General features: G+C 36.7%; 1 protein-coding gene and 1 pseudogene across 1 annotated transcript; both read right to left on the bottom strand.

Annotated features, from left to right (window-relative positions):
* Nucleotides 1-1,291: 1,291 nt before the first annotated feature.
* LOC131336715 (succinate dehydrogenase [ubiquinone] flavoprotein subunit, mitochondrial-like) lies at nt 1,292-8,986 on the bottom strand (annotated as a pseudogene).
* Nucleotides 8,987-10,873: 1,887 nt separating this feature from the next.
* On the bottom strand, nt 10,874-19,728 carry LOC131336714 (succinate dehydrogenase [ubiquinone] flavoprotein subunit 1, mitochondrial). The gene is made up of 17 exons (XM_058372651.1): nt 19,698-19,728; nt 19,551-19,666; nt 17,650-17,817; nt 16,118-16,205; nt 15,790-15,936; nt 15,562-15,702; nt 15,108-15,193; nt 14,927-15,019; nt 14,767-14,830; nt 13,785-13,928; nt 13,202-13,389; nt 12,922-13,096; nt 12,659-12,829; nt 12,439-12,508; nt 12,230-12,350; nt 12,106-12,143; nt 10,874-11,263 (listed from the first exon to the last, which is right to left on the bottom strand). Exons 2-17 carry the CDS (start codon nt 19,653-19,655, stop codon nt 11,161-11,163), a joined length of 1,902 nt encoding a protein of 633 aa, XP_058228634.1. The 5' UTR covers nt 19,656-19,666; nt 19,698-19,728; the 3' UTR covers nt 10,874-11,160.
* Nucleotides 19,729-26,894: the final 7,166 nt, after the last annotated feature.

Genomic DNA, 26,894 nt, shown 5'->3' with positions numbered 1-26,894 from the left:
CATACATCAAACCATATCTTACTGAATAATCTGACTGAGCCGAGTGAGGTATAGACAGGTTATATCACAGCTTGTGTTGTGGCGAGACGAAGGGATGGAAGGAGCTGGTTCTCAGAAGAACCATGCGGCCACTTCACTTCTTGCCGCTTTCTCCGTTCAAACCACTAGAGCGTGTGAAGGTTGGACACTCACTCACGACCGGATGGCCCTCTTGGCTTATTGGCTAAGCCGATTACTTGAATTCCCAACTCCTTTCCAGCGAGCCTCTTGTAGTGTTCCTACAACAATCTCTTCAAATCATAATCTCTGATCTTCTTCCTTGCCATTTAACTTCAACTTGTTCAACAAAAAAACCCACAAACACTAATACAGAGTTAAGGAAGAAATAACCCAAATGCACGACTCTAATAGGTAATTAAGAGAGAATGATTCAACATCAGCAACCCATATTCAAACATACTGCAAATCAAGCACACTGGAAAAGCTATATTGTGAGTATTTGACAAATATGAAAGCAAAAGAGATACCTGCCAAAGCAAGCTTCAACCCTGTCTGGCTGTCTCAATGTCTCGGCTACTTGGAACTAATACTCCCGGAGTGTCCAAAACATATATACTAGGCTTGTGAACTACAATAATTTTCCTCAAAACAAACAAAACCCAAATCATATCAGCAAACACAAAGCAAAATAAAACACAGTCAAACAAAAATATATATTTAGAGCAAAACAAAACGATTTAATGCACAGATTTTAACCAAAAAAGATTTGTACAGATTTATTTTTCGCAGTGTGGAAGTGGCATGAGAGATTTGGGCTTGGAATTTCAGAAAAAGGAAAAATTAAATAAATAAATTACGTTTGAAATAGAGTGGAAGGAGGCTTGGGCACTCGTGAGAGAGATACAACACAAACTGAAACCCCTACAGCTTTGATGGATCTATTTCTAATAGAGTATTTTGGGTTTCTTTCAAACCAGTAGAAAATAGCTACGGCACCTATTTCTAGGTAGATCATAGGGAGGACACGTAAAAACACGCAAGTACAAGGGCGGAAGAAACATTTGAGCAAAGTAGTCGCTGGCAAGGTAGGAGACGAGGAAGGAGTGAGAACCGAGCTTGAGTTTGGCACAGACTCCTGATCCGCCTTCCTCTTCAGATGCACAGAACAGGTCACCTCCTCAGGTCCGAAAGCGGCAGCGGTGGCCCTCTTTACTTCCATTAACAGCTGAGCTTCATGACGAAGAAAACCGATTCACCACGGGTTTCTTCTTGTCTGAGATGGATTTTCTAGAGAGAGAGAGAGAGGAAATGGCAGCATGTAGACATGATTAAAGTAAATCAAAAGTGCTAATTAGGATAGCTCATAGTAATGAGAGAACTGATTTCAAGAAGCGGAAACCAATTCATCAAAAATAGAGAAAAACTATTTAGCAAAGCTGACCCCAAAAACCATTTAGGAAAATAGAGAAACCAATGTGGTACTCCAATGTAATCCATATGGCACAAAGGATCTAATCATGCAAAGCTATAATGTAGATCATCAATATAGCAAAAGAAAAACCATTTAGCGAAATCTGACCCCAAAATGATAATAGATTACACTTGCTCACCTTTGAGAAGTTACTTGGCCTATCCCACTCAAAAGCAAAAATTGCAAACCACCGTTGTTCGCCCTTCCTCTAATTCTTCCATTCTATTTTACACAGAAAAATCATGCACAAACACAAAGGGAAAACCACTATTGCAGCATCTAAATATGATTAAAGCAAATCAAAAAGTGCTAATTAGGATAGCTCATAGTAATGCGAGAATTGATTTTAAGATCAGCTTTCAAAAGGGCATAGGCATTTCATTTGTTATAGCTTATAATTCCAGGCCTTGCAAATACGTGGACTCCAAGCTATGGAGAAAAATCAAGTCAAGTTGAATTCAAAAAAACGAAAAGAAAGAGAATAAACCTAATCACCTAAGCATGTTTTCTTTATTGATAAGTCAACTGCAACCCAAATTGTTGCACAAAGTACCACAAACTGATAAAGCTACTAAGAAGATAACTCTAACAAGGAATCGGGGCTCTCTTAGCTTATGTTGATGACAAAACTAAGCCAATATGCACCTTTACATCTAAAACAATACCAAAATAAAACTCATTCTGCTAATAGCCTAGTTAGTTCAAACCATGATTGAAGCATCAAATTTAAATGTTAGGCTTGATGCGTTAATGAAACTAATTACATCCATTGCATGACTAATGCATCAATTTAAATTTAAAACTGGATGTTTGCCAAACTCACTAAAAACACAAACCAGCATATGGATTATTGCTCAATGACGTATCATATTAGATTTTTTCTATAAAACTTTTACCACAGAAAGAAAAAGAAAGATAGAAGAGAGAGATATAGGGTTACATAGGACACTCGATTTCGATAGCAGAGTTCGATAAGTTGATTCAACTCTCAAATCAACACCCTTGAAAAACAAAGGAAAGGCAAAGGTTAAAAGGGAAATTAAATAATGCAAAAGTAGCAATCATATGGGACAAAGCACAATGTCTCTGTCGATTCTACTCACCAACACTGTTGTCTTAACTTTTGACTGTGAAATTGATGGCTCCTTAGATCTCGACCCCATAACAGCCCATCGCGATCTCCTAGGTACTTCTTCATGATCTCCTACGTCCTAGCCCCATCATGATCCAAAAAAGAGAAGAAGAAAAACAAAAAAACAGAAAATAATGAAAGGTACTTGTTCAAATAGAGGCATCCACTTGATGACTCCATGGCCCAACCTTGATTTACCAAATCATAGTTAAAAACCCCTTGGCGTATAACAATTACAGAATCAAAGCCAATGTGAGAACATCAAACCCAAAGAACCTTGTTGTCCTACCATTTAAGAGCCGTTTAAACAATAGGATGAATTGCCCATGCAGAAATCTAAGAAATTTGTCATGACTTGACAATGGAGGAGTAGAATTCACTAAGAGAACAAAGAGAAAAATAGTACACAGTGAAACAACTCACCAACATATATCCACTACATCATATACACAAAAGACTACAGCATTAGCTTGTTAGATTCTAATTCAAGAAAAACTTGATAGTAAAAAAAAAATACGTAAGTGAGGCAAGAACAGGGCTTCAACTGGCAAAGACATGGTATATTGGTATTAACTTGATTCCACCAACAATACTTTAACGAGTCACTAAAATAAAAACTATTTAGAGTACACAGTGATGTTCAATCATAAATGAAATGTTGCCGCATGTCTTGAGGAGTTCCAGATTCAACATAGAAAAAATTGTTTCCTTCCCCCAGTTTCTAACCCTAACATTATTTATTCACCTTTCAAGTATTTCCAACAGCCTAACAGAATAAAATATGTAGTTTGTAGAGAATATTTAGAAACAACAAAAATCAGAAAACCCATGAAGAAAAATCAAGAAATTTATAATTTTATCAATTTAGGGTTATGCCATTACCAAAGTCCTAGACAAAAATTGTTGGGGTAGGTGAAAGTAAAGATCTCTAATATGTTGCATACTTTTTATAGAGGAAGATACCAGTGAAACGAAAATAGTATCATCTTCTTGTTCGTTAGGTTTCTGAATTGACAATCCCTATGGAGTCATATGTGGTTTCCGTTAAAATAAGATTTCAACAATTAAACAAGTAAACTTGTATACAATATTCTTCCATGTAAGACTTAGAGCAAAGAGTAAATGACATGGGGAAAAGTCTCGAAACAAAATTACACTTGATAAAGAATCAACATATCCGTATGACCTCCTTAAAATTAGAAGTAAAGGTTCCCAACCTATTTCCCAACTATTGTTACATAATGTTTTCTTACCATTCTTATGATTCTGTGTAATACAATGCTACAAAATCCTAAATCTATTTTTTTATCTAACCATATGTGCTCCCTATTTTTGAAAAAATTCTTAGATTGCAGCTTCATAGTAGGTAGAGAGGTCCAACATTAAGCCAAAACCTAGTCCCATTCCACACCTTGTCTCCAGCATTAACTATAATTTACCAATGATATACTCCTCCGTTCCTAAAAGAGAGTCCCTCTTTGGAATTCCAACTTTTTTAGGGACATATAATCATTACACCTACTTTCCACGATTACCCCTATATTCTACCTATTTTGCACCATTTGTATTCAAATAAGAGGGACACTTTTGGAATTTTATCAAATTTCCACTTCTATTTTTGGAATGGGAATTGCATTTTGGAACATCCCAAAATGGAATAAGGGACTCTTATTTTGGAACGAAGGGAGTAACACCTTAAAAATAAATTGTGACGAAGATCAACGACCAGTACGATAAAATCAGTGGTCAACAAAGTTTTGTGATCAAAATGAACAAAGTTTTGAGGTCAACCATTATTTTTGTGTCCATTTGAATCAAAAAGACAAAAAGGTCCACCAAACCAACAAATCAGCGAATAATGTAAAAACACCTAACAACTGCCTAGACCCTAAACCTAGGCGTTGGGGTCCGCCTAGTGCCCAAGCGCTCCTAGGCCAAATATTTTAATACTTGGATCTTCAAGGCACCCAGGCAACCTTCTTTATAAAAGCAACCTCCCCAAAAAGTGATCAAAAGCAAGTCATCTCGAGTTTGCCACTAGTACGAAATTAACTTTGACATTGGTTCACAGATAGAAGCAGATGAAACATAAAAGAAGAATTGTTAAGCTAAAGCTACCCTAACTCGGTAATACACGACACGGGAAATTCCCTGTTTGTAGTAAATCCACAATGTATGAGGGGGCCTTAGAATTGGTCACCTGCATTCACTTAGGCATTTACCTACAACAATTCAACAGCCTTAAAACAAAAAATTATCTGTAGCAGCCTAAGAATCATTTCAATCGTTTTAGCCCAGAAACTAGACATTCAAGTATCATTATCAACCCTTTAGGGAGGACATCAAACCTCCACATATATAAGTAGCAATCAAAGTCACAGGGGGAGAAAGGACATACCACGATGAGTGTTTCATCCAATTCTCATCGTCTCTTTTCTACAAAATACAACATCTAACTCCATTACGGATAAACAAGGGAGACAGAAATATTAACAAAAAAGAATCCAAAATCTCAACTAACCGTAAAATCTTCGCGTGCATGTGCGCCCCTGCTTTCTTTCCTGGCTTCTGCAGAATGCATGGTAACACATGCGTTGATCAAGAGGTTTTCCAACTCTATCGTCTCTATGAGGTCTGAGTTCCTGGACAAATATGCATTTTAGAGGCCCATTAAGATGAAATAGACTTACGTACAACACAAATAGTTTGCTATGGTGCACACAAATTTACCATATCAAACTCTGATCTTGCAACTTAACATCATGAAAGCTTTCCCAAGCCTTGTCAATTAACTGACAACCTGAAAGAGCATGACACGGTCACAAATGGCAGTATCTCCTCCTCCTTCGTCGTCGTTCCGTAGAGACAAAGAGAAGGGGAAAAAAAGAGAAACATATCCTTTTGGATGTCTTTTTTTTCAATGTTTTTGGGGGATTGTTTCATGGCATACCTTCCTCCTGTGTTTCTTGTGTTCGAAACACAGCAACATTATTTTGCATAATTCGTTGCATATTCAACCGGATTTTTGAAGTTGGAATTGAACCATTGGCATTCCTTAGCTTGTCCAACCAAGCAATAGTCCTATCACCAGCATCCTTTTCCAAAGGTTTTGTTTCTCCCCTGCACAAAAAAAAGAAAGTGAAGTCATTTAGGTTGTGTTTGGTTGAGAGTTTAGTTTAGTTTAGTTTTGGTAGTGAGTGGAGAGAGAAATAGAGTAATGATTGAAGATAGAGGTAATGATTGGAGAGAGATAGAGAGAGATGGGAAAGTAATAATTGAAAAAATAGGGTAATGATTGGAGAAAGAAATAGAGTAATGATTGAAAACAAAACTAAAACTAAAACTAAACCACGAACCGAACAAAGCCTTAAAAGTTTTTAGCGCATAGTTCATCAGACATGTCATAGTAGAAACTTGACATAACAACTTGCAGGTCGAGAGATCTCTGTAACTCCATTCGCACAAGCTCGACCAAACACAACAATATCAAGAAGAGAATTAGTACCGAGCCTATTGGCACCATGAACTGATGCACAGGCAGCCTCCCTGACAGCCATTAGTTCAGGAACCACTGCATCTAGATCATCACCTTTAATGGCAACTACCTGGGGAAGAAATCACCTCATTAGTTGGAAACAGAATCTCATGACAAAAGCTTTTAACTACAAACAGCAGAATTCTATAGTACCAACAAAATGATAAATCTAGCCATTACCTCCCCATGGTAGTTGGTGGGAATCCCACCCATATTGTAATGAATAGGGGGTAAAACAGGGATTGGCTCCTTTGTAACATCGACACCAGCAAAGATGACAGCAGTTTCAGAGATGCCAGGAAGTCTCTCCTTGAGGACCTCCGGGGGCAAGTGATTTAAGTGGAGGTAAATGCGGTCCTTTTGGGGTCCTATGGAAAATCACACCTAATATTAGAGCATAAGAAAGATCAGTGGAAATAATAAGAAACAGATCAGTGGATAGCAAATCAGTCAAAGAGGTGTCAGCATAATTAAGCAAGTAATAGAAATATAGAATACAAATTCTGCAGAAAGAGAAATCTATAGTTAAGCACCAAAATGGAATAATTCTCCTAAATTTTAGGCAAAAAACTTCACCACTAAAGGCTATCAACTGAATCAGACCAGTAGGTCATGTTTACTTTAAGCCTATCACTGTAGTGTGTCAAATTTCCCAGATTCACCTACTACAGACAACCCTTCACCATATTTGTAATTCTACAACAGTTTGATAGTAGGGATAAGATCGTACCTACACCACGTCCTTCTCGGATTTCCATAGTCATAGATCTTGAAACAGCATCTCTTGAAGCAAGATGCTTGGCAGTAGGTGCATACTTTTCCATAAATTGCTCACCTTTCTTTTTTTTTTTATAGGTAATCGCTCACCTTCACTGTTCCTCAGAATACCACCTTCATCACGAGATCCTACAAGTAGCGGAAAGAAGATTAAAAATAAAGTATATATTTTAATTTCATCTGTACAAACATTACTTTCTTTTTTTCTTTTCACTTTTCTACAAGTAAGAGTTTGCAATTGAAAACACAAGGCAGAATGGGAGCCAACTATCTAACTTGGATAGCATTCCTTGAATGTTACATCACTCAAGGGTGTATGCACACACAAATACTTACCCAATTGGATACAAAGTTAATCAAAATCCAACAAAGAACATTATATCGAGATTCGAGATGCACCGCGAATTATCAGATTCATTATAGTAAAGCTTTCACAATTCACACCAAATTCAACATTCACTCATCACCAAAAAGGCACTGCCAACCAATAACTCAGCTTTAATACAAATACACCTGGTGCATTAGAGGTACATGGGCAAGTTTGTACATGGACTTTCCTTTTACTACCCATAAAAAGTACATGTATAAACTTGGTATGAACATTTGTCATTTGATGTAGCCTGAGTGAGACTGTTATGAGGCTTCAAGAAGGGAATGAAGAGTGAAGACGATGGATCTGAGGCATCTGAAGAAACAAGAGGTAACCAAAATGTAACTGTTGGAACCATGGGGCTTGTGGGTTGTTGCTATTGATCCCTATTTTCGTTGGTAGCCTTGTTAGTTTTAGATGCAATATAGTTCAACAGTTGTAGGTTGAGGACGACGATGGAAAAAGGTACAAGTGTGAGCTGGCTTCACAAAGGCGTTCGCACCAACCGGTGTGTCACTGTGTTGGCTTTTGAAAATAGTACTTTTGATAACAGTACGGATAAATACCCAGCATAATATAGAAACTAGAAAGAACGAACCTTCCGTCAAGGGGCATCCAGCCCCACATATGCCGGTTGGGTGGAACTGCACAAACTCAAGATCCTGCAAGAAGATAAATATAAGAAAATTTTGGATGCAAAGACGTAAACACTAGTCCCACAGGGAAAAACAATTAACTGAAAACCAATAAAACAGACCACTAGAGGAAGCCCAGCACATGCAACCATGGCATTGGCATCTCCAATGCACGTATGAGCTGAGGTTGCAGAGAAGTATGCCCTACCATAGCCCTGAGAGACACATACCAAAAATACATCCATAAATATAGATACATCGTACATTGAAGCCAATACAATTTAATAACAGCTAAATACCCGTGGCCAAAATTGCAGATGCTGCGCAAAACCGATGCAATGTCCCATCCTCCATATGAACATTTATCATCGTTTATAACATGTGTATGTGTGCGGAAACGAAGAAGTATTACTCAATATGGACAGAGAAGATAAACAAACCAAACCAACAAGTGCAGCCGCTTTCTGAAAAGGTGAGCAGTGTGAGATGGCGTCTGATTTTCGAAGGAAGTGCGCCGACTCTCCACCCGTTACTGCTTCTACAGCCGAGATGAACTCGTTGCGAGTATGGCAGGAAGATGAATCAATGGATCAGAACTACAGAGAGAGAGAGAGAGAGAGTAGAACAACTGTTGCGAGTTGAGATGTGAAATCGAGAGAGTTAGCGTTTGTCAGGAAAAAAAAACCCTAGTAGATAAACGTGAAGATTGTGGTGTGCGGTGGATGGAAGTTTGGAATGGTGGTCTTGAGTTTATGGTTTCCATGGGAGAGGGAGAGGGAGAGAGGATGGGTTTTCGTGTGCAGAGGCTTTCTGCCGTTGGGGGTTTGTGGGTGTTGCCGTTGCGGGTTTGGGTGTGGCCGTGTGTGTGTGTGTGTGTGTGTGTGTGTGAGAGAGAGACAGAGAGAGAGAGAGAGACAGAGAGAGAGAGAGAGGGAGCGTGTGGGTTGTTTTTGAGGATGGGGTTTCGTGTGCAGAGGGTTTCTGCCGTTGGGGGTTTGTGGGTGTTGCCGTTGGGGGGTTTGGGTGTGGCCGTGTGTATGTGTGTGAGAGAGAGAGAGAGAGCGAGCGCCGGGCGGGGGGAGGGGAGCGTGTGGGTTGTTTTTGTTCGACATCTTGTATTAATCTTAATTACTGTACTACTAAGTAACGATTTTTCAAAATTTTAATGCTCAGGGGTGTGGTTTTTGCAATGTGAGAACGGGGGTTTTCACACGCGAATCTAATTACTCCTAAAATGCATGGGGTTAAATGCGTTTATTTTGTTGATGGGTGAGAGCAAAGAAAGGGTTAAAATTTATAGGAGGCCAATTGGCCAATAAAGCATCCCTAAGTTTATGCACAACTCGACTAATTCTAAGGGTTTGATTCCACCGTTAATTGTGGAAAATCCGAATAAAGTCAAACCAAAATTTCGTACGGATTGATCGCAAAAGAGTTGGTACACTATTTCTTTTTTAGTTAAATGCCAATAACTATTTTTGTTTTTGTTCCCAACATCTCTCTTTTTCTATCGTGTTTCCAACAAGTCTACATTTGCCATTTGAATCAAAGACAACGTGTCACGCCATCGATTTTTAGCATGAATAAATATGTTTTCTACAATTGAAATATGACTAACCACCATATATAAGGAACTCAAAAGATTTCTCAAGTCAGCAAATGTGTTTGACCCCGAAAGACTCTAATCTCTCAATCCTAATTTTCTACAGTACAATTTTAAGTTTTTTAATGAAAATATTGAGAAAGGGAGAGAGAAACGTGGGGGGAGGGGGGAGAAACGGGAGTAGGAATTTTTCATTTGTGTTGTAACCCACCACTCCTTCCTATACTATAAGTGTTGTACCCATTCGATGCACAAGACAAACAACAAATTTTGCACAGGCTTGATATTTTGTAGTGCGAGTGATAAAAATTATGTCATGGAAAGATAAATTGAGCCGCCATGTGACAATGCCCATGAGACATTGAATAATATTGCCCCCATTCCCCCAAAATCTCTCTCCCCTTCTCTCACCAGTCACCCCGCTCCCCATGTTCTCTCTCACCCTCTTTTCTCTCTCCCAATTTTAAACTTAAAAGAAAATTAAAAATCTAAAAAATAAACGATTAAGAGTTGGAGGTTTATGAGACTTCAAACACATTTCTATGGTATATTGATTTAAATCTTACAAGAAAATTAAAAATTTAGAAAATAAACTATTAGGAGTTGGAGATTTATGAGACTTCAACACATTTCTATAATACATTGATAGATAGATAGATTTGCAAAATGACCAACAAAACTAATAAAGTTTTGTGGGTCCATGGAAATAAGGAGAAAAAGATACATAACCAGAAACTCTTCCCTTCCGAAGCCAAACATGCTCTTCACTGGAAAAATGTACAAAAGTAAAGCGTTTGGCTTCCTCTACTTCTTCCGATTATGGCGAAACAAATAAACATTACACTTTATAATTTTATTTTGTTTCCTTTGTTTACCTTATAATTTTCACGATTGTAAATTGATTTTATTTACACTTTAAATTTAATATTCATACATGTAGACATAAAACTTTCCGTGCATAGAATGCAAACAATATTAAATATTAAAAAAAAAATTCGAACTATATTTCTGACATTGATGATTCTTTTGGCCCCGGGCTTCGAACGGGCACAAAGACACCAATGGATTTTTTTCCTATCAACTAGTGGATTTTTTTCCTATCAACTAGTGTTGTGCCAGACCAATGTGATTATTTTTTTTCATGCATCGAACGGTCACAACGCTAGTATTTATATAAGTTTAGTGGTGGTTTCAACATACAACATTTTCATCTTGTTAAGGCTCATGAGCAAGCTCAAATTCGACTTAAGCCTAGGTCAACTCTGCTCAAGCTTGGCTCTTCAGATTTATTGAGCTCGAGTTCGTGAATACTTAACTTAAACATTTTAAAATTCGGCCCGGCTCTGTTCGTTTGCTCTCCTTAGTAGGAGGAAGGAATAATTCCCCAACGTCGTTACAAAAGCAAGCTAACAATTCCAGATTTTCCAAGTACGCTGACGAGTTCAACAACTATTCCCAAAAGGATGATGCTCCAGGAAGGCATTATTCACTTGCCATGATTCCAGATTTTTGTTAATACACTGGTAATTATTCAAAAATACTTGCGCTTCAAACAATTCATCACAATCTCAGGTTTGAATAAATCAGCTGGCACTTCATCACCACCAACCCATTCATCACAGGCAGCAGATATATTATCAATACACACGAGCTTTCGGTGGGAATGACTCAATCTCATCGTCTAGGGTATTCATGTGGACTGGCCTGTAGTCTAGCCGAACCTTCTCATTCTCCCAAAATCTGCACATCATAGTGAAAACAAGCGTTTACAGGTGAAAGAAACAATGAGACCAAAAATTTACCATCGTCAAGGTGTAATACATGGATTCGAACTCAACGAGGAATCTTATCCAAATCACTCTAAACCCTAAAATCAAGATCCCTTATTTATACCAACAAACACAGTCTGCACCCTAAATTAGAGAAGGTGTTCCCAACCCATAAAGGTCCAAAAAAGGCCACTCTGTATGAAGATAAGAAAGGCAGACCAATTTTCTATCTTTTCTCCAAATACTGCGACTCTTATTGAAATATCTGCACCCCGTATTGGCTGGGTCCGTTGGACAAATTCATGCTGTGGAGTTCCAGACCCATGGACTGACTGCTGCTAAAGTACATCAAGGGACTTAGAAATTTCAAACTCAGTTCAACTCAGAAATTTCGAGAAGCGATGGTATTTTACCTTGGCAGGTTCCCTCAATGCTAAGGTATGTTCTATAATTGACCATGTAAGGTGCAAGTGGCCTAGATGTTTGTTAGGACAATAGGCCATGGTCTCCCTGTGTTTGCAAATCTCATGACAAGACACACATTTAATAGTATCCCCGTTTATCGGTAATCCATGGCACGGGAAATTCCCTGTTTGTAGTAAATCCATAATGTATGAGGGGGCCTTAGGATTGGTCACCTGAATTCACTTAGGCATTAAAACAAAAAATTATCGGTAGCAGCCTTAGAATCAATTCACTTGTTTTAGCCCAGAAACTAAACATTGAAGTATCATTACCAGCTCTTTAGGAAGGATAGCAAACCTCCAGACATTAGAAGTAGCAATCAAAGTCATAGGGGGAGAAAGGACATACCCACACGTGTGTTTCATCCAATTCTCATCATCTCTTTTCTGCAAAATACAACATTTAATTCCATCACGGATCAACCAAGGAGACAGAAAATGTTAAGGAAAAAGAATCTAAAATCTAAACTAACCGTAAAATCTTCGCGTGCATGTGCGCCCCTGCTCTCTTTCCTGGCTTCTGCAGAATGCATGGTAACACATGCGTTGATCAAGAGGTTTTCCAACTCTATCGTCTCTATGAGGTCTGAGTTCCTGGACAAATATGCATTTTAGAGGCCCATTAAGATGAAATAGACTTACCTACAACACAAATAGTTTGCCATGGTGCACACAAATTTACCATATCAAACTCCGATCCTGCAACTTAACATCATGAAAGCTTTCCCAAGCCTTGTCAATTAACTGACAACCTGAAAGAGCATGACACGGTCACAAATGGCAGTATCTCCTCCTCCTTCGTCATTGTTCCGTAGAGACAAAGAGAAGGGGAAAAAAAGAGAAACATATCCTTTTGGATGTTTTTTTCTTCAATATTTTTGGGGGATTGTTTCATGGCATACCTTCCTCCAGTGTTTCTTGTGTTCGAAACACAGCAGCATTATTTTGCATAATTCGTTGCATATTCAACCGGATTTTTGAAGTCGGAATTGAACCATTGGCATTCCTTAGCTTGTCCAACCATGCAATAGTCTGCTCACCTGCATCCTTTTCCAAAGGTTTTTGTTTCTCCCCTGCACAAAAAAAGCAAGTGAAGTCATTTAAAAGTTTTTAGCACATAGTTCGTCAGACGTCATAGTAGTAGAAACTTGACACAACAACTTGCCAGGTCGAGAGATCTCTGCAACTCTATTCGCACAAGCTCGACCGAACACAACAATATCAAGAAGAGAATTAGCACCGAGCCTATTGGCACCATGAACTGATGCACAGGCAGCCTCCCCGGCAGCCATTAGTCCAGGAACCACTGCATCTGGATCATCACCTTTAATGGTAACTACCTGGGGAAGAAATCATCTCATTAGTTGGAAAGAGAATCTCGTGACAAAAACTACAAACAGCAGAATTCCATAGTAGCAAAAAAAAATGTTAAATCTAGCTGTTACCTCCCCATGGTAGTTAGTGGGAATCCCACCCATATTGTAATGAACAGTGGGTAAAACAGGGATTGGCTCCTTTGTAACATCAACACCAGCAAAGATGGCAGCAGTTTCAGAGATGCCAGGAAGTCTCTCCTTGAGGACCTCCGGGGGCAAGTGATTTAAGTGGAGGTAAATGTGGTCCTTATGCGGTCCTGTGGAAAATCACACAATATTAGAGCAAAAGAAAGATCATTGGAAATAACAAGAAACAGATCAGTGGTCAAAGAGGTGTCAGCATAATTAAGCAAGTAATAGAATACAAATTCTGCAGAAAGAAATATATAGTTAAGCACCAAAATGGAATAATTCTCCTAGATTTGCCGTTCATAAAAAATAAAATAAAAAACCGTTCAAAAATAATAATTCTCCTAAATTTTAGCCAAAAAACTTCACCACTAAAGGCTATCAACTAAATCAGACCAGTAGGTCATGTTTACTATAAGCATACCACTGTAGTGTGGCAAATTTCCCAGATTCACCTATTTCGAACAACACTTCACCATATTTGTCATTCTACGACAGCCTGATTGTAGGGATAAGATCGTACCTACACCACGTCCTTCTCGGATTTCCATAGTCATAGATCTTGAAACAACATCTCTTGAAGCAAGATCCTTGGCAGTAGGTGCATACCTTTCCATAAATCGCTCACCTTCACTGTTCCTCAGAATACCACCTTCACCACGAGATCCTACAAGTGGCGGAAAGAAGATTAAAAAAAAAACATATATTTTAATTTCAACTGTACAAACATTACTTTCTTTTCTCTTTTCTACAAGAGTTTGCAATTGAAAACAGATATATCAAAGAATATCAACACAAGGCAGAATGGGAGCCAACTATCTAACTTGGATAGCGTTCCTTGAATGTTACATCACTCAAGGGTGTGTGCACACACAAAATACTTACCCAATTGGATACAAAGTTACTCAAAATCCAACAAAGAACATTATGTCGGGATGCACCACGAATTATCAGATACATATCCAGACTCCAGCATTCACATCAAATTCAGCATTCGCTCATCAGCAAAAAGGCACTACCAACCAATAATTCAGGTTTAATACAAATACACCTGGTGCATTAGAGGTACATGGGCAAGTTTGTACATGGACTTTCCTTTTACTACCCATAAAAATACATGTATAAACTTGGTATGCACATTTGTCATCTGATGAAGCCTGAGAGAGACTGTTATGAGGCTTCAAGAAGGGAATGGAGAGTGAAGACGATGGATCTAGGCATCCGAAGAAACAAGAGGGAGACAAAAGGTAACTGTTGGGACCATGGGGCTTGTGGGTTGTTGCTATTTACCTCAATTTTCGGTGTTAGCCTCATTAGTTTTAGATGCAATTTATGTTCAACAGTTGTAGGTTGTGGACAACTACGGGAAAAGGTACAAGAGTGAGCGGGCTTCACAAAGGCGTTCACACCAACAGGTGTGTCACTGTGTTGGCTTATGATAATAGTACTTTCGATAACAGTATGGATAAGTACCCAGCATAATATAGAAACTAGAAAGAATGAACCTTCCGTGATGAGGCAACCAGCCCCATATATGCCGGTTGGGTGAAACTGCACAAACTCAAGATCCTGCAAGAAGAAAAATATAAGAAAATTTTGGATGCAAAGAAGAAAACACTAGTCCAACAGGGAAAAAACAATTAACTGAAAACCAAGAAAACAAACCTCTAGAGGAAGCCCAGCACGTGCAACCATGGCATTGCCATCTCCAGTGCACGTATGAGCTGAGGTTGCAGAGAAGTATGCCCTACCATAGCCCTGAGAGACACATAAAAAAATACGTCCATAAATATAGATACATGCATCACTAAATTGACACCAATACAATTTAATAACAGCTGAATACCCCTGTGGCCAAAATTGTAGATGCTGCGCGAAACCGATGCAATGTCCCATCCTCCATATTTAGCGCAATTACTCCTTGACAGCTACCTATTGTGAAAACCAATAATTCAAATTTACTGCAAGATGTAAGACTTACAATTGTTATAAGAGTACGGTACTACCCAGACAAGTAACTGGACAATGTAAGACATTCAGAATTGCGATTATTACAAATACTAAGTTTAATCACACATATGTTCGTCTGTACAATATGTTTGTCTGTTATTCTGCATATGCATGCCAAATGTATTCCAAACAGAGTATGGCTCTAAAACAATCATGAAACGAACTACACCAGGATATGAACCCTAGTTGTTTACGAGGAGGATATTCTTCCCATTACCAAAAAAACCCCTCTAACATGAACAAAATCAACGTTTAGTGCAGATCAGGATAGTGCTTACACATCAACTTACCATCACTACCCATCAAGAGATCTAGAGCAAAATATTCAACGAAAAATTGTGTATTGTGTTTCATAGCTTGGCCATAGAGAGTATGCAAGAGAGCATGCCCGGTACGATCAGCAGCACAGGCGCAGCGATATGCTTGTCCACCTATAGAAATTAGCAAGGAAGCAAGGTCAGATAGCTCTTTAAGGAATTCATGCAATAAGAGTGGAAACAGAAATCACATCTTCCCACCTTTGCCGAAGTTCAAACTTTGACCACCAAATGCCCTCTGATATATTTTACCCTCTTCAGTTCGGGAAAATGGTAACCCATAGTTCTCAAGCTCTATGACTGCTTTAGGTGCCTCTCTGCACATGTATTGAATAGCGTCCTGGTCACCTGTAGAATAACTAGTGTGTAAAAGACACAAGAAGATGAAGTAGAAAAAACCTCACATTACCCAAAAATTTGGAAGTCATACACAAATAAGTTGGTATACATGATTCTGACAAGGATTAACACGTATGAAACACTGTCACTACAGACACAATAAAGAATCAACTCTGGCGAGCATTTTTACCTAGCCAATCACTGCCCTTTACTGTATCATACATGTGCCACCTCCAGTCATCTTCCGTCATATTCCCCAGTGCAGCATTTATACCACCCTGTAAGATTAGTCATATATCCATCTCATCAATCAAAACAAAATGAAACCACATGGTGACAAGATAAAGTATGATTGATCAAAAGCCAGCCAGAACAATTCGGTAAACTTAATTTTGTAAGTGCCCAATGAGGTCGATGCAAGCCATTGTTCTGAAGGCGGAAACTAAGTATTTCTAGCAGAAAATGTCACAAACAAAAATCAAGACAAGTTTTAAGAAAAGCCTTTATTTATACCAAGGATAACACCACATTCTATAACTTATCAACCACAATAACAGTTCCCATCGATGGGTGAGGACTGAAGACATACCTAACCTTTGGTAATATATGCACAAAGTAGCTGCTCTCATAAGTTTTATCACTGAAATAGCAGCCCCCCTATACCTCAAAAACATGAGGAACTCAAGGAACATTATCCCGCAAACCATGCCCTCAAAACAAGGCTAGAAGGCATCAGAGAGGGCTGGCCTAAAAATCCAATTTAATTAATGTGCTTGTTACCTTGCTTTCTTCATTCAAAAGAGATCCCTTCTAGTTTGTTGGTTGATTCCATTGTTACCACAAAATATTTGACAAGAAGTCCAATACACGTGGACTGTCTGTTGACCCACTCATGAAAGTTGAGCAAACTATCTGCTAAAGCCTACACTGTAATAACCTCACCCCCAAAATTATGTGCATAGATTTCATAGGAAGCAGCAAACTAATATGTGCTCTCTTTTTTCTTTAGTAGACTTTTTCTTCAATTACATCCAATTTTTCTATCTCAATTTAAAAGCCCAATTTTAAAACCAAAAGTTGTAAACTTACAGCGACATGAGAAAATGTGCACTGAAAAATAAAACTAATTGCTCCAACTTAAAAAAAGCTTTGTAACCAGCCAGCTTTCTTTCTTTTCCCAAGTCTTTAGTGACCTCTTTTTTGTAATGTCATTCCATATTTTAAAGTTACTGGCTCTAAGATTACGATTTCTAGAAACTACTGTAATAATCAATTAAAAAGTTAAAGTCCAAACAATATCCAAAAAAGAAAAAAGAAAATAAAGCAATTAAAAAAGCACAAAACCTTTGCATGTCCATGTGCGGAAAAAGCATAGTTTATCAACAAGAAAACAAATGAATTATTCCAAATTAAAAGTCTTCCTCCACTTTCTATACCAGGGCTTCAATGAGGCTGCTCAAAAACGCAAATGTAGTTGGTGATTGACATGTTGTCATGTCCCTAAACAAGCATCAAACTGGACATTTTTTTATCCATCACATGTTGGATACTAGGTTAAATATACAGAGTTCTTTTCTTTTTCCTTCGTTTTTCTAGTCGGGTCTCTACATTGCAATTGGATATCTTTCAGACCCAAGTTCCAACTTCCATGTGTAAACAAATACATAAATAGCTTGAAAAGCTGCCAAAAAATACCTACGCTAAGCAAATATACCACCATACCTGTGCTGCAACAGTATGTGAGCGAGTAGGGAATAGCTTGGTAATGCAAGCGGTATTGAATCCATGCTCAGAAAGCCCTATGGCTGCTCTGAGCCCCGCACCTCCCGCGCCTACGACAACCGCATCATACGTATGATCAACCACAGTATATGAGGATCTTCCCCCAATCTGCTTCAAATGAATAACACAATGAGATTAACCACAATTAAGAGCAAATATAATGAAACAGACATTGTATCTAGAAACCAACATGTATCTACTAATTACAGTTAATTAAAACATTGCTATGCAAATAATGAACAGATAAACAAAACCAAGTCTTACACAATGAACAGATCAAGTAGGTTTGGCTACATGAATCCTTAGTTGCCATTTAGCCTGGTCAAGAGTTACACAATGAATTAAGCATTAACAAACTCATATCTTTCTTTTACAACAACATCACGTGTCAATTCAAGTCTAACCCTCGACGTAGCATTCTCGTTAACAGCTACACAATTGCTTTTCTTCAAGTTGCAAACATTGTTCTCTACGAAAACCGAACCATCTTAGCCAATTTTTTCTCAACCTTCCTTTCAATTGACGCCACTAACCCACAAACCTCTTCATTTAAAACTGTATCCCTTTTAATCTCACAGCAAATCTACCTCGACATGGTCATTTTAGCTACACTAATACATGTGTTGTCTCAAAGCGGCCCATCATTACATCCCATATAACAACACTTGGCACTGCAATCCTATTTCACTTGTTTCTCCTGCAAGTGAAGTAATTTTAGTTGCAAATACTTTATAGTTCATACATGTCCTTTATCATATCAATTTGCCCCTTTGTTGCTCCTTTTCTCTTTAACACCCACGGTCACCATATTATTTGTTTGAGCACCCTATCCTAAGACTTTTCTAGATCTGTAAAAATCAAATGGAGGTCTCCTTTGTTCTATCTGTTCCATTTTAGTCTCCTCAATAAGTGACTTAGTAAGTTAGTACCATAGTTAATCTACCCAGCATAAACCAAACTGATCCTTTGAAATTGTTTTTCATCCTTAAACACTGCTCAATAATTCTCTCTTAACTTCGTTGTATGACTCAAAAACATAATATACTCTGCAGTTGATGCAGCTTAAGATGTCTCTTTTGTTGATACAAAAAGTTACTAAAATACTCATTCTTCAGATTTCAACCATTCTCCTAACCATTGTAAAATTGTTGAACAACCATATTACCCAGGACATACTCACCTCAACTCAGCATTTCCGCACCTTAATTGGGAATCCTATCCGGTCCTAGTGCCTCAACTGATTCCTCTTCAGCTCACTTCCTACATCAAACTTTATGTTTATTTTACAATTGAAACACTAATTCATCAAAATTTTAATGTTCCACTCCGCCAAACCTTTCCATATGTCTTCAATATCACAATTTCTCATTATTATCCATCATATGATTCATATCCAAATGCCTCACCAACAGAATTTATAATATACGTGTTAAGATTCTTCGGAATAATTAACAATAGAAGAGCACTGATATTTTAACGGCAAGGGATACCAGAAGAACAGCATGACCCTCCCAATGTAACCGCCCTCCAGTCTCTAAAAATCAATTTCTCAAGAAAATAAACCACAATTAATTTTTGAGAAAGTAAACCACAAGGTCCACAATTAATAACAAACAGGACCAGCGCATTATATCGGGAATTCAATATAGTTCCACTTATTAAACTGAGGTACGACGTTGAAATCATTTACAATCTACGAGAATACAAGTAATGACATATAGAGAGTGATTAGCGAATAGCAATCATAACAACATGAGAATGCAAGAAAAAAACCCTACGATTAGGAGGATAACAAAGATCCAAAGCTAGGTGGAAACTTTGAGAAGGAGAGAAAATCTTACTGATTCGGTGGAGAAGGATCTTTGAATGCCGTTGGGTTTGACGGATTCGCCGGATATCAATCTCTTCGATGGAACTCGAAGGCCTCGAGCAACGTACCGCCACATCTCGCTCTCCCCCCTCCCTCTCTCTCTCTCTCTCTCTCTCTCTCTCTCTCTCGCGGTTACTGTACCTGTATTATTCTGTATATCGATCTGTATCTAATTTGGGAGTATTTATGGGTTAACGGGGCGGCCAGTTTTGTCGGAGAGAGAGAGAGAGAGAGAGAGAGAGAGAGAAGGGGCAAATGGGACACTGACGGCTAATGGGAAAATGCTGATGACATGTGATTCGGGCGAAGCTTTTGTTAACGAGAGGTGCTAGGGACACATCAGGTGTGTGGCATTGAAGTAGTAATTAAGAAAGTTAAATAAAGTTCAATTTGGTTAGTAACTTTAGCGTCCACTTTGTTCAATGCTTCTCACCACCGATGACTCAAGAATTTTTCTACAGTTGAATCTCGATCATTTATCTCGATAATTGATAGTTCAACTTTATTAAACGATCTTACCAAATAAGATATTAGTGACAAATCGAAACCAGTTGCACTTGCACTCATTTGAACCACGCTACTACGAAATATGCTTAATATCTATGCTTTCTATTTTTTTGATTTCCTTAAAACAAAGAAGATATAAATACATTTATTTGTCTTTTCAGTTCATTCTTTCTATTGTTCTTCTTTGTTTGAGTATATATAAGATCTAAATAAATACAAAAAAGAAAAAGAAAAAAGAAGTTGTCCATAGACATGAAAATGGAGAATTTAGTAAGGATCGAGCTAGGCATATGACAGCCACTGTCAAATGGTATCTTATTCCAGGGGCTGGGAGTAAATCTCCAATATCTCAGCCAAGTTCTGTTTATAATGTCTAAAAATGTTTTAGTTTTCTTATAGATCATTTTGTCTCCTCTAAAGGTTTTTTTTTTTTAATAATTTTATCAACATCTTTCATTTTTCGAAGATGAATCAAAACAGTAAACACACAAATTGAACCAAATTTAAGAAATTCAATTTTATTTAGAAAGACAGTAAAATGAGAAATTTATTCATGAATTCATACATGTATATAAATAAATAAATAAATTACTAGTATTAATTTTTAAAACTTAGTGGATAAATTGAGCCCCATAATCTATCACCTGTTGTCACCATTACTTCTCATAGACTTGGATAAATTAAGGAAGTGAAGAGAGTGAAAATGGATTTAAATAAGCTCATTACAACAAATTTCGTTAGTTCAACCAATTTTGGAAATAGGTTTGTTCTGTAGAATATATGCATTATCAGGTTAATTGTCTTTTATTTATCAGAAAAAGAAGTTCTAGCCATCATACTACTGTTATGCCAATTTGTAGTTAATTTAAGAACACGGTTCTTTTGGTGCTATCTTTTGTTTGTATTTTTCTTTTTGCTCGGCTTTTTCGGTTGTGTTTCGTTTGTGTTAAACCTATTTTTAATATATTTGGGTTACGAGAAAAATTATGTTGCCTTTTATGATAATCTTCGTAAAAACAATCAAACTTTGGAACTCTTGCCAATATTATTGCCCAATTTATACCATACGAAAACACCCAACGTTTGCACTTGTAATTTATGAATAAACTATAATGGTTAGCCATTCATTAGAGTTTTATTATACAAGAATTTATATTCTAAATATAATTAATTTTCAAAAAATATGGCTTAAGACTATTTTAAACGGCACTAATCAGTGATCGAAATAGCAATGCGAAAAAAAATAAATGATAATAACATGGAGTGAGAGGAAAATGAACAATTTTGTATATGGAAAGTATAATCAGAATCCAAAAAACTCCTTTTGAGATGAATTTTTGAATCCTCTGTTCTTGATTTACATTTTTCAAAATGCATTTCTGTAAACTTGATTTTGAAATGAGCGACAAAATACCAATAATAATCAGAAAAAAAAACCATCTAGAATGGTATTTTAATCATGGCCGGCCAAACAACTCTGGGTTGTTCAGCTAAATAATTCACTTTGGATTATTTTTTGTCCTTATTCAAAAAATATCACATTTGTTAGTTTTTCGTTAATTTTTTGAGAATTATTGTTTCGTCGTAACAAAAGGAATCTAAAAAGTAAAAAATTATGATCAAAATTCAAATTTTTTTGAATAAAGACGAAAAAATTAGCTTATTGGTTTATTTTTGTCTTTATTCAAATAAATTGAGTTTCGGTTATACTCCCTCCGTCCCAAATTTTTGTCCGATACGCAAAACGAAGTGTTAAAAATAATACAATTTTTTCAAGAAAAAATTCAAAACTTTTTTTCGCAAATAATTTTTATTGCAAAAATTGTATTATTTTAAACACTCCGTTTTGCAAACCAGACAAAGAATTTGGGACGGATGGAGTAATTTTTTACTTTTTAGATTTCTTTTATCATAATGAATCAATAATCCTCAAAAAAATTAATGAAAAACTAACACATGCGATTTTTTTTGAATAAGAACAAAAAATAATTCAGGGTGAATTATTTAGCCGAACAACCAGTTGAGAAAAATTAATTAGGTCAATGCATAATAGGATCTGGCAGGCACACTAGTAATCCTTGGTAAGAAAGGGGGACGCGATTCATCAGTTCTAGCCAAGACGACGGGTCCGGTCGCACGCCAAGGCCACGTCTCCAGCGGTACCACCACCGCTGCTTTACGGGGAAAAGAAGAGTCCCACACGGACACACGGATGGAGTACTGCTATGAGTACTGATCGGCAAGAAGGGAAATTATACCGACCGGCCACGCCGGGCCGTCTTCGTCCACCGGATGGCCGATCCGAGTCGTCCAAAAATTTTAAAATAAAAAAACCAAGGGGCCCTATGCGGGAATTAATGACATCCGAAGTGTGTAGGGTGCTTGATCCGAGCACCTTTTTTGTGTATAAAAACGTATATAAATATATACACGAAAAAATGGTGTTCGGATCAAGTACCCTACACATCTTGGATGCCGTTTATTCCCACGTTGGGCCCCTCGGTTTTTTATTTTAAAATTTTTGGACTGCTCGGATTGGCCATCCAGTGGCTAGAGACGGCCCGGCACGGCCGGTCGATACGATTTCCCTCCCCGTCCGTCGGTACCTATATCATTAGCGATTGAATTTGATGTTATAGTCGGCCTACCGAACTTGCAAAAGCAAATCAGATCTATGTTGTTCTTTGAAGAAAATTTTGTACTACCTTTCTTTCGCTAATGGGAGATTACATTGATTAGGAGTTGAATTCTCTTGGGTCCTTTGCAAGAATTGGATGGTCTAGAATGTTTAATTCATATGATCAAAAAAAAAAAAGAATGTTTAATTCATGGACTGAATTGTTCAGTTTGCTTGTTTGTGGGTCCTTTCGGGCTTACTTTGATGCACAAAGCCGTATCTATTTTAGAGATCGTTGAAAACATTTTCATACCAAAATAAGGTTGATTAAATACCTTAATTTTATTTCAGAATCCATTTGTCTTTAGATAAATGGGTTAATGTGTTCCGGAACGCAAAATAAGTACTTATTTTTTAAGAAAACAATTTTAAGCTAAAAAATAATGGGCTTACTGAAATATAAAAATATGCAACATGGATCTTTTTTGAAAGATCTCAATGAGATCTTTTGAACGATGCAAAAACAAAACTGAAATTTTTTTTTCATTTACATTATTTTTGAGTTTGAAAATATGAAATAAGTACTTATTTTTTAAAAATGTATTTTGGAAATGAGTTTCCATGTTGAAATCTTCTTATGTTCTACTACAAATATCCTCTTAAATAAAATCAAATGATATCCGATTAACCAATTTTTTTTAAGTAATTGATGTTCTCAACAAGCTCTAAAATATTAATAATTTGAATCATCAAAGTGAGTCCCAAAAGGACACAAAAACAGGCAAATTGGAGTAGTCTATTTTCATGGACAGCAAAGGAGCTCATCCCTTATTTGTGGATCTTTCTCATAATCATTTTATTAGTCAAAACCAAGGCGGGCGGATCTAGCACTCATTCTTTAGATTTGCATTACTAACCTTACATATATCAAAATTATGATAGTGTTCCCATAAAATTACTTTAACTTTCTTTATGTGGATATTTGTAAGACTATTTTTTAGAGTGCTAAACTTTCATACTTTATTTTTGTGTTGACACATGCTTTTCTGTTAATTATAAGTTGAAGTCACATCTACAGTTACCGATATGCATTATTTTTGTTTTACGGGAAATAAACGTGTTTTACTTTAAAAAAATAATGAAAATATGGGTCAAATTTACTCTCAACCGTAAAATGGTGTGTGAAATTCACTAGTACTATTCTTCTTACGGAAAAAGATTTATTAGATGTAAATAATATGTGACCCCACTAATGCAAATTTATGGTTCGCCAATGGTCAAAACAATTCACTTTCTCTCTACCTCATCAAGAACATTAGCAAAGCTAAGAATCGTATTTATCAAATACCGTTTGATATGTTTTCGTAACACACTTCTTTAAAAAAATTGAATATCATTTTGAATTTTTTTTTCATTTTACACTTATCTTGAAAAAATGAATTCCTCTTCATGGTGGTAACATCAACCAATCAAAATAACTCAAGTCAAAACATTACCATCCTCTTTGATGATCTGTGTGCGCTCTATAGAATGCCTTGCAAGGCCTTGTACAATAGGATTTTCCAATCCGTAGAATAGTTTTTTTTTTTCCTTTTCATCGCCAAAACATTCCCATCCCAACCGGGCAATTTCTTCTTTGCCCGAAAAATCTTATTTTTCCGATGTCCGATACCCCGTTTCACAACACCTTTTTAAAAAATAAATACTTATTTTACATTTTCAAACTCAAAATTAATATAAATGATAATTTTTTTTTTATTTTTTTTGCACCTTTCAAAAAATCTCGATGAGATCTATAAAACAAGATTCATATTGCTAGAAAAATTATTTGCGTAAACACATTATTTTTAAATTTGAAATTACCTACTTAAAAAATTGGTTCTAGAACACACTTTCAGATACCAAATTAGGTGTCTCTAGGCCTTCCAACCCTTTCTTTCTCAGGATCTTTAAACTCAAATAAAACAAGATTTGCGTGTCATATATCATTAATACTCATGCTAAAGGACGATAAATACTAGACACCCAAACAATAGACAGCAATGATGATCTAATCAGAACATAGACTTCTAAGGTTGTGTGACATGCATACTCCATAAAGTAAACAACTATCGGGAACTTCGTCATCCTATTGATCGCTCAGACTTTTTTCGCACATATTAATTTTAAAGAATGTTACATATAAGTTCTCTTAAAGTTAACTTAAATTTGAAATTTGTCTTTATTTGAATTTTTTTTCGCATTTGTTAGTTTAGCGTCAAAACTTTTGTGAGTTATTGATTCGTTTAGATGAGAGGAATCGGAAAAGTAACTTTTTTTTACTTTTATCCAAATATTTTGAGAAATTACCACTTTTTAGTGAAAAAAGTCATTTCGAAGCTAAAAAAGTGCTTAGTTATCAAAATATTTGTGTAAAAGTAAAAAAAAAAAATTTACTTTTCCGATTCCTTTCATCAAGACGAATCAATAATCCACAAAAATTTGGTGCAAAACTAACAAATGCAAAAAAAATTTAAATAAAGACAAAATTCTCAGATTTAAGTTAAGTTTATAAGAATTTATGATGTGGGTAATTAATGATTCTTTCTAAACAAAATGACTATGTTCTCTTAAGAAATTATGTTTGAAAAAATGAATAGACAAATTGGGACAAATATTGAAGTATATTGTAATAACGTTGCAACAATTTTGTGGGAGGGATTTATGAAACCATGCTATTTTTGTGTCAAATGAATACTTCACTAAAACTAGTGTCACTTGCGATGTGTCAGCCACATCAAACGTGATGGCTTTCCAATAAATCATCGAGTTTTCACGCAATTTTTGAATTCTTTGCAGTCCGGTTACGTGGATGGGAATGTACGATTTGAGATAATGAGTTAAACGAAATTATTACTATGCACACATAATCATATTCACACATATTTATACACGTTCTCACATACGCGCATGTGTGAGTTTGACATACGCTGCATCACCGGTGTACGTGGGTTAATTACCATAGGTACATGGATGAATGGGGACTGTATGATTTGTGCTCAGTGGTGCTCAGGGCTGGTTCTGGGCCAACGGCCCAGAGGTTTTTACCTTATACCACCAAACAATCTCAAAAACCTAATGATGCCGTAATTATTTTAGTACCCAAGATATAAGTCCAACGTTTTTTTTGGGCATAACAACATTAATGGGCCCAAATTTAAACCCAAATAATCCATTTTAAGGGTCACATGCCGCACTTCTTCCCAAATGAGAGGGGGAAAAAAGTAAATTGGTCTGAACACTCTACCGAGGGCCTGTGATGATGTGGTGGGCGCATCAGTGAGTTTGGTGCATCATTTTTCATTCCTTGTAAATTCGTGCTTTGCAAATCTCCCTCTCCTTTTTGTTTTAGACGATCAGGAAAGAGAGGGGAAGAACACGAGAAAAAGAAAAAAAAACAAAGATGAATTAGAGATGAAGGGAGGGAAAAAAAAATAGAGATTACGAGAGACAAGGAATAATTCATGCTTTTTCTTGTGTTTTTGCGGTTGTCAAAGGTTTTCATTATCTGTCCAGCCCTTTCAGCATAATTTACTTTGTTTGTAGAGTATGATCTTGTTCTTATCCATGTTACTGTATTAGTTTTTGTGTTGAACGATTTTAAATTGCAAAAGCCCGATGTTGGTTCATTCATATTCAATAGTTACGCATGCTCTAATTTAACGAAGTGAAGCATGGCCTAAAAATTTAACGATTATGCAAAATCTTGTGTGTTTGTATCAGTATACTGATGAAAGTTATTTGAAAATTTTCTAATCGATTGTATCTTATACTTTTCCTTTTCCTTTTTGTCTGATGGGCCATATTCTGTCAACAATGGAAGTGAAAGATCTGCACACTCCACCCTTAGATTGCAAACGTTTAACACTAGATACTTGTACTAGGAAATCAGTCCTTCCCGGGATAGCAAATCTGTTCGAAAGTTCGCCTCACCTGGAGCAAATAATTTTCAATATAGGTATCGGAATGAGTTTAATTTTTCGTGAAAATTATTGTACAGGTTTAAAACCTGTGAAAATTATTGAGCTGATTTCTCACAAATATTTTTTTTCCTAAATAATTGCCATGCCAAGTTTAAGACCTGTGAAAATTATTTGTTCTAATCATCTAGCTGAACAAAAAAGTGAATGCCATCTAGGTTTGTTTGTTTGG

Source organism: Rhododendron vialii, chromosome 8a (genome assembly GCF_030253575.1).
Source record: "Rhododendron vialii isolate Sample 1 chromosome 8a, ASM3025357v1".
NCBI lineage: Eukaryota > Viridiplantae > Streptophyta > Magnoliopsida > Ericales > Ericaceae > Rhododendron > Rhododendron vialii.
Note: the sequence above shows the minus strand (reverse complement) of the source record. Positions and strands in the feature narration are given on the sequence as shown.

What these genes read in the sequence shown, in the direction of transcription:
- LOC131336714 (XM_058372651.1), bottom strand. Translation starts at nt 19,655, where the DNA reads ATGTGGCGGTACGTTGCTCGAGGCCTTCGAGTTCCATCGAAGAGATTG. An exon ending in TCTCTTGATGGGTAGTGATG is followed by an intron (nt 15,194 to 15,561) that starts GTAAGTTGATGT and finishes TTTTCACAATAG; the next exon opens with GTAGCTGTCAAGGAGTAATT. An exon ending in TGGATGAAACACACGTGTGG is followed by an intron (nt 11,264 to 12,105) that starts GTATGTCCTTTC and finishes TATGATGTGCAG; the next exon opens with ATTTTGGGAGAATGAGAAGG.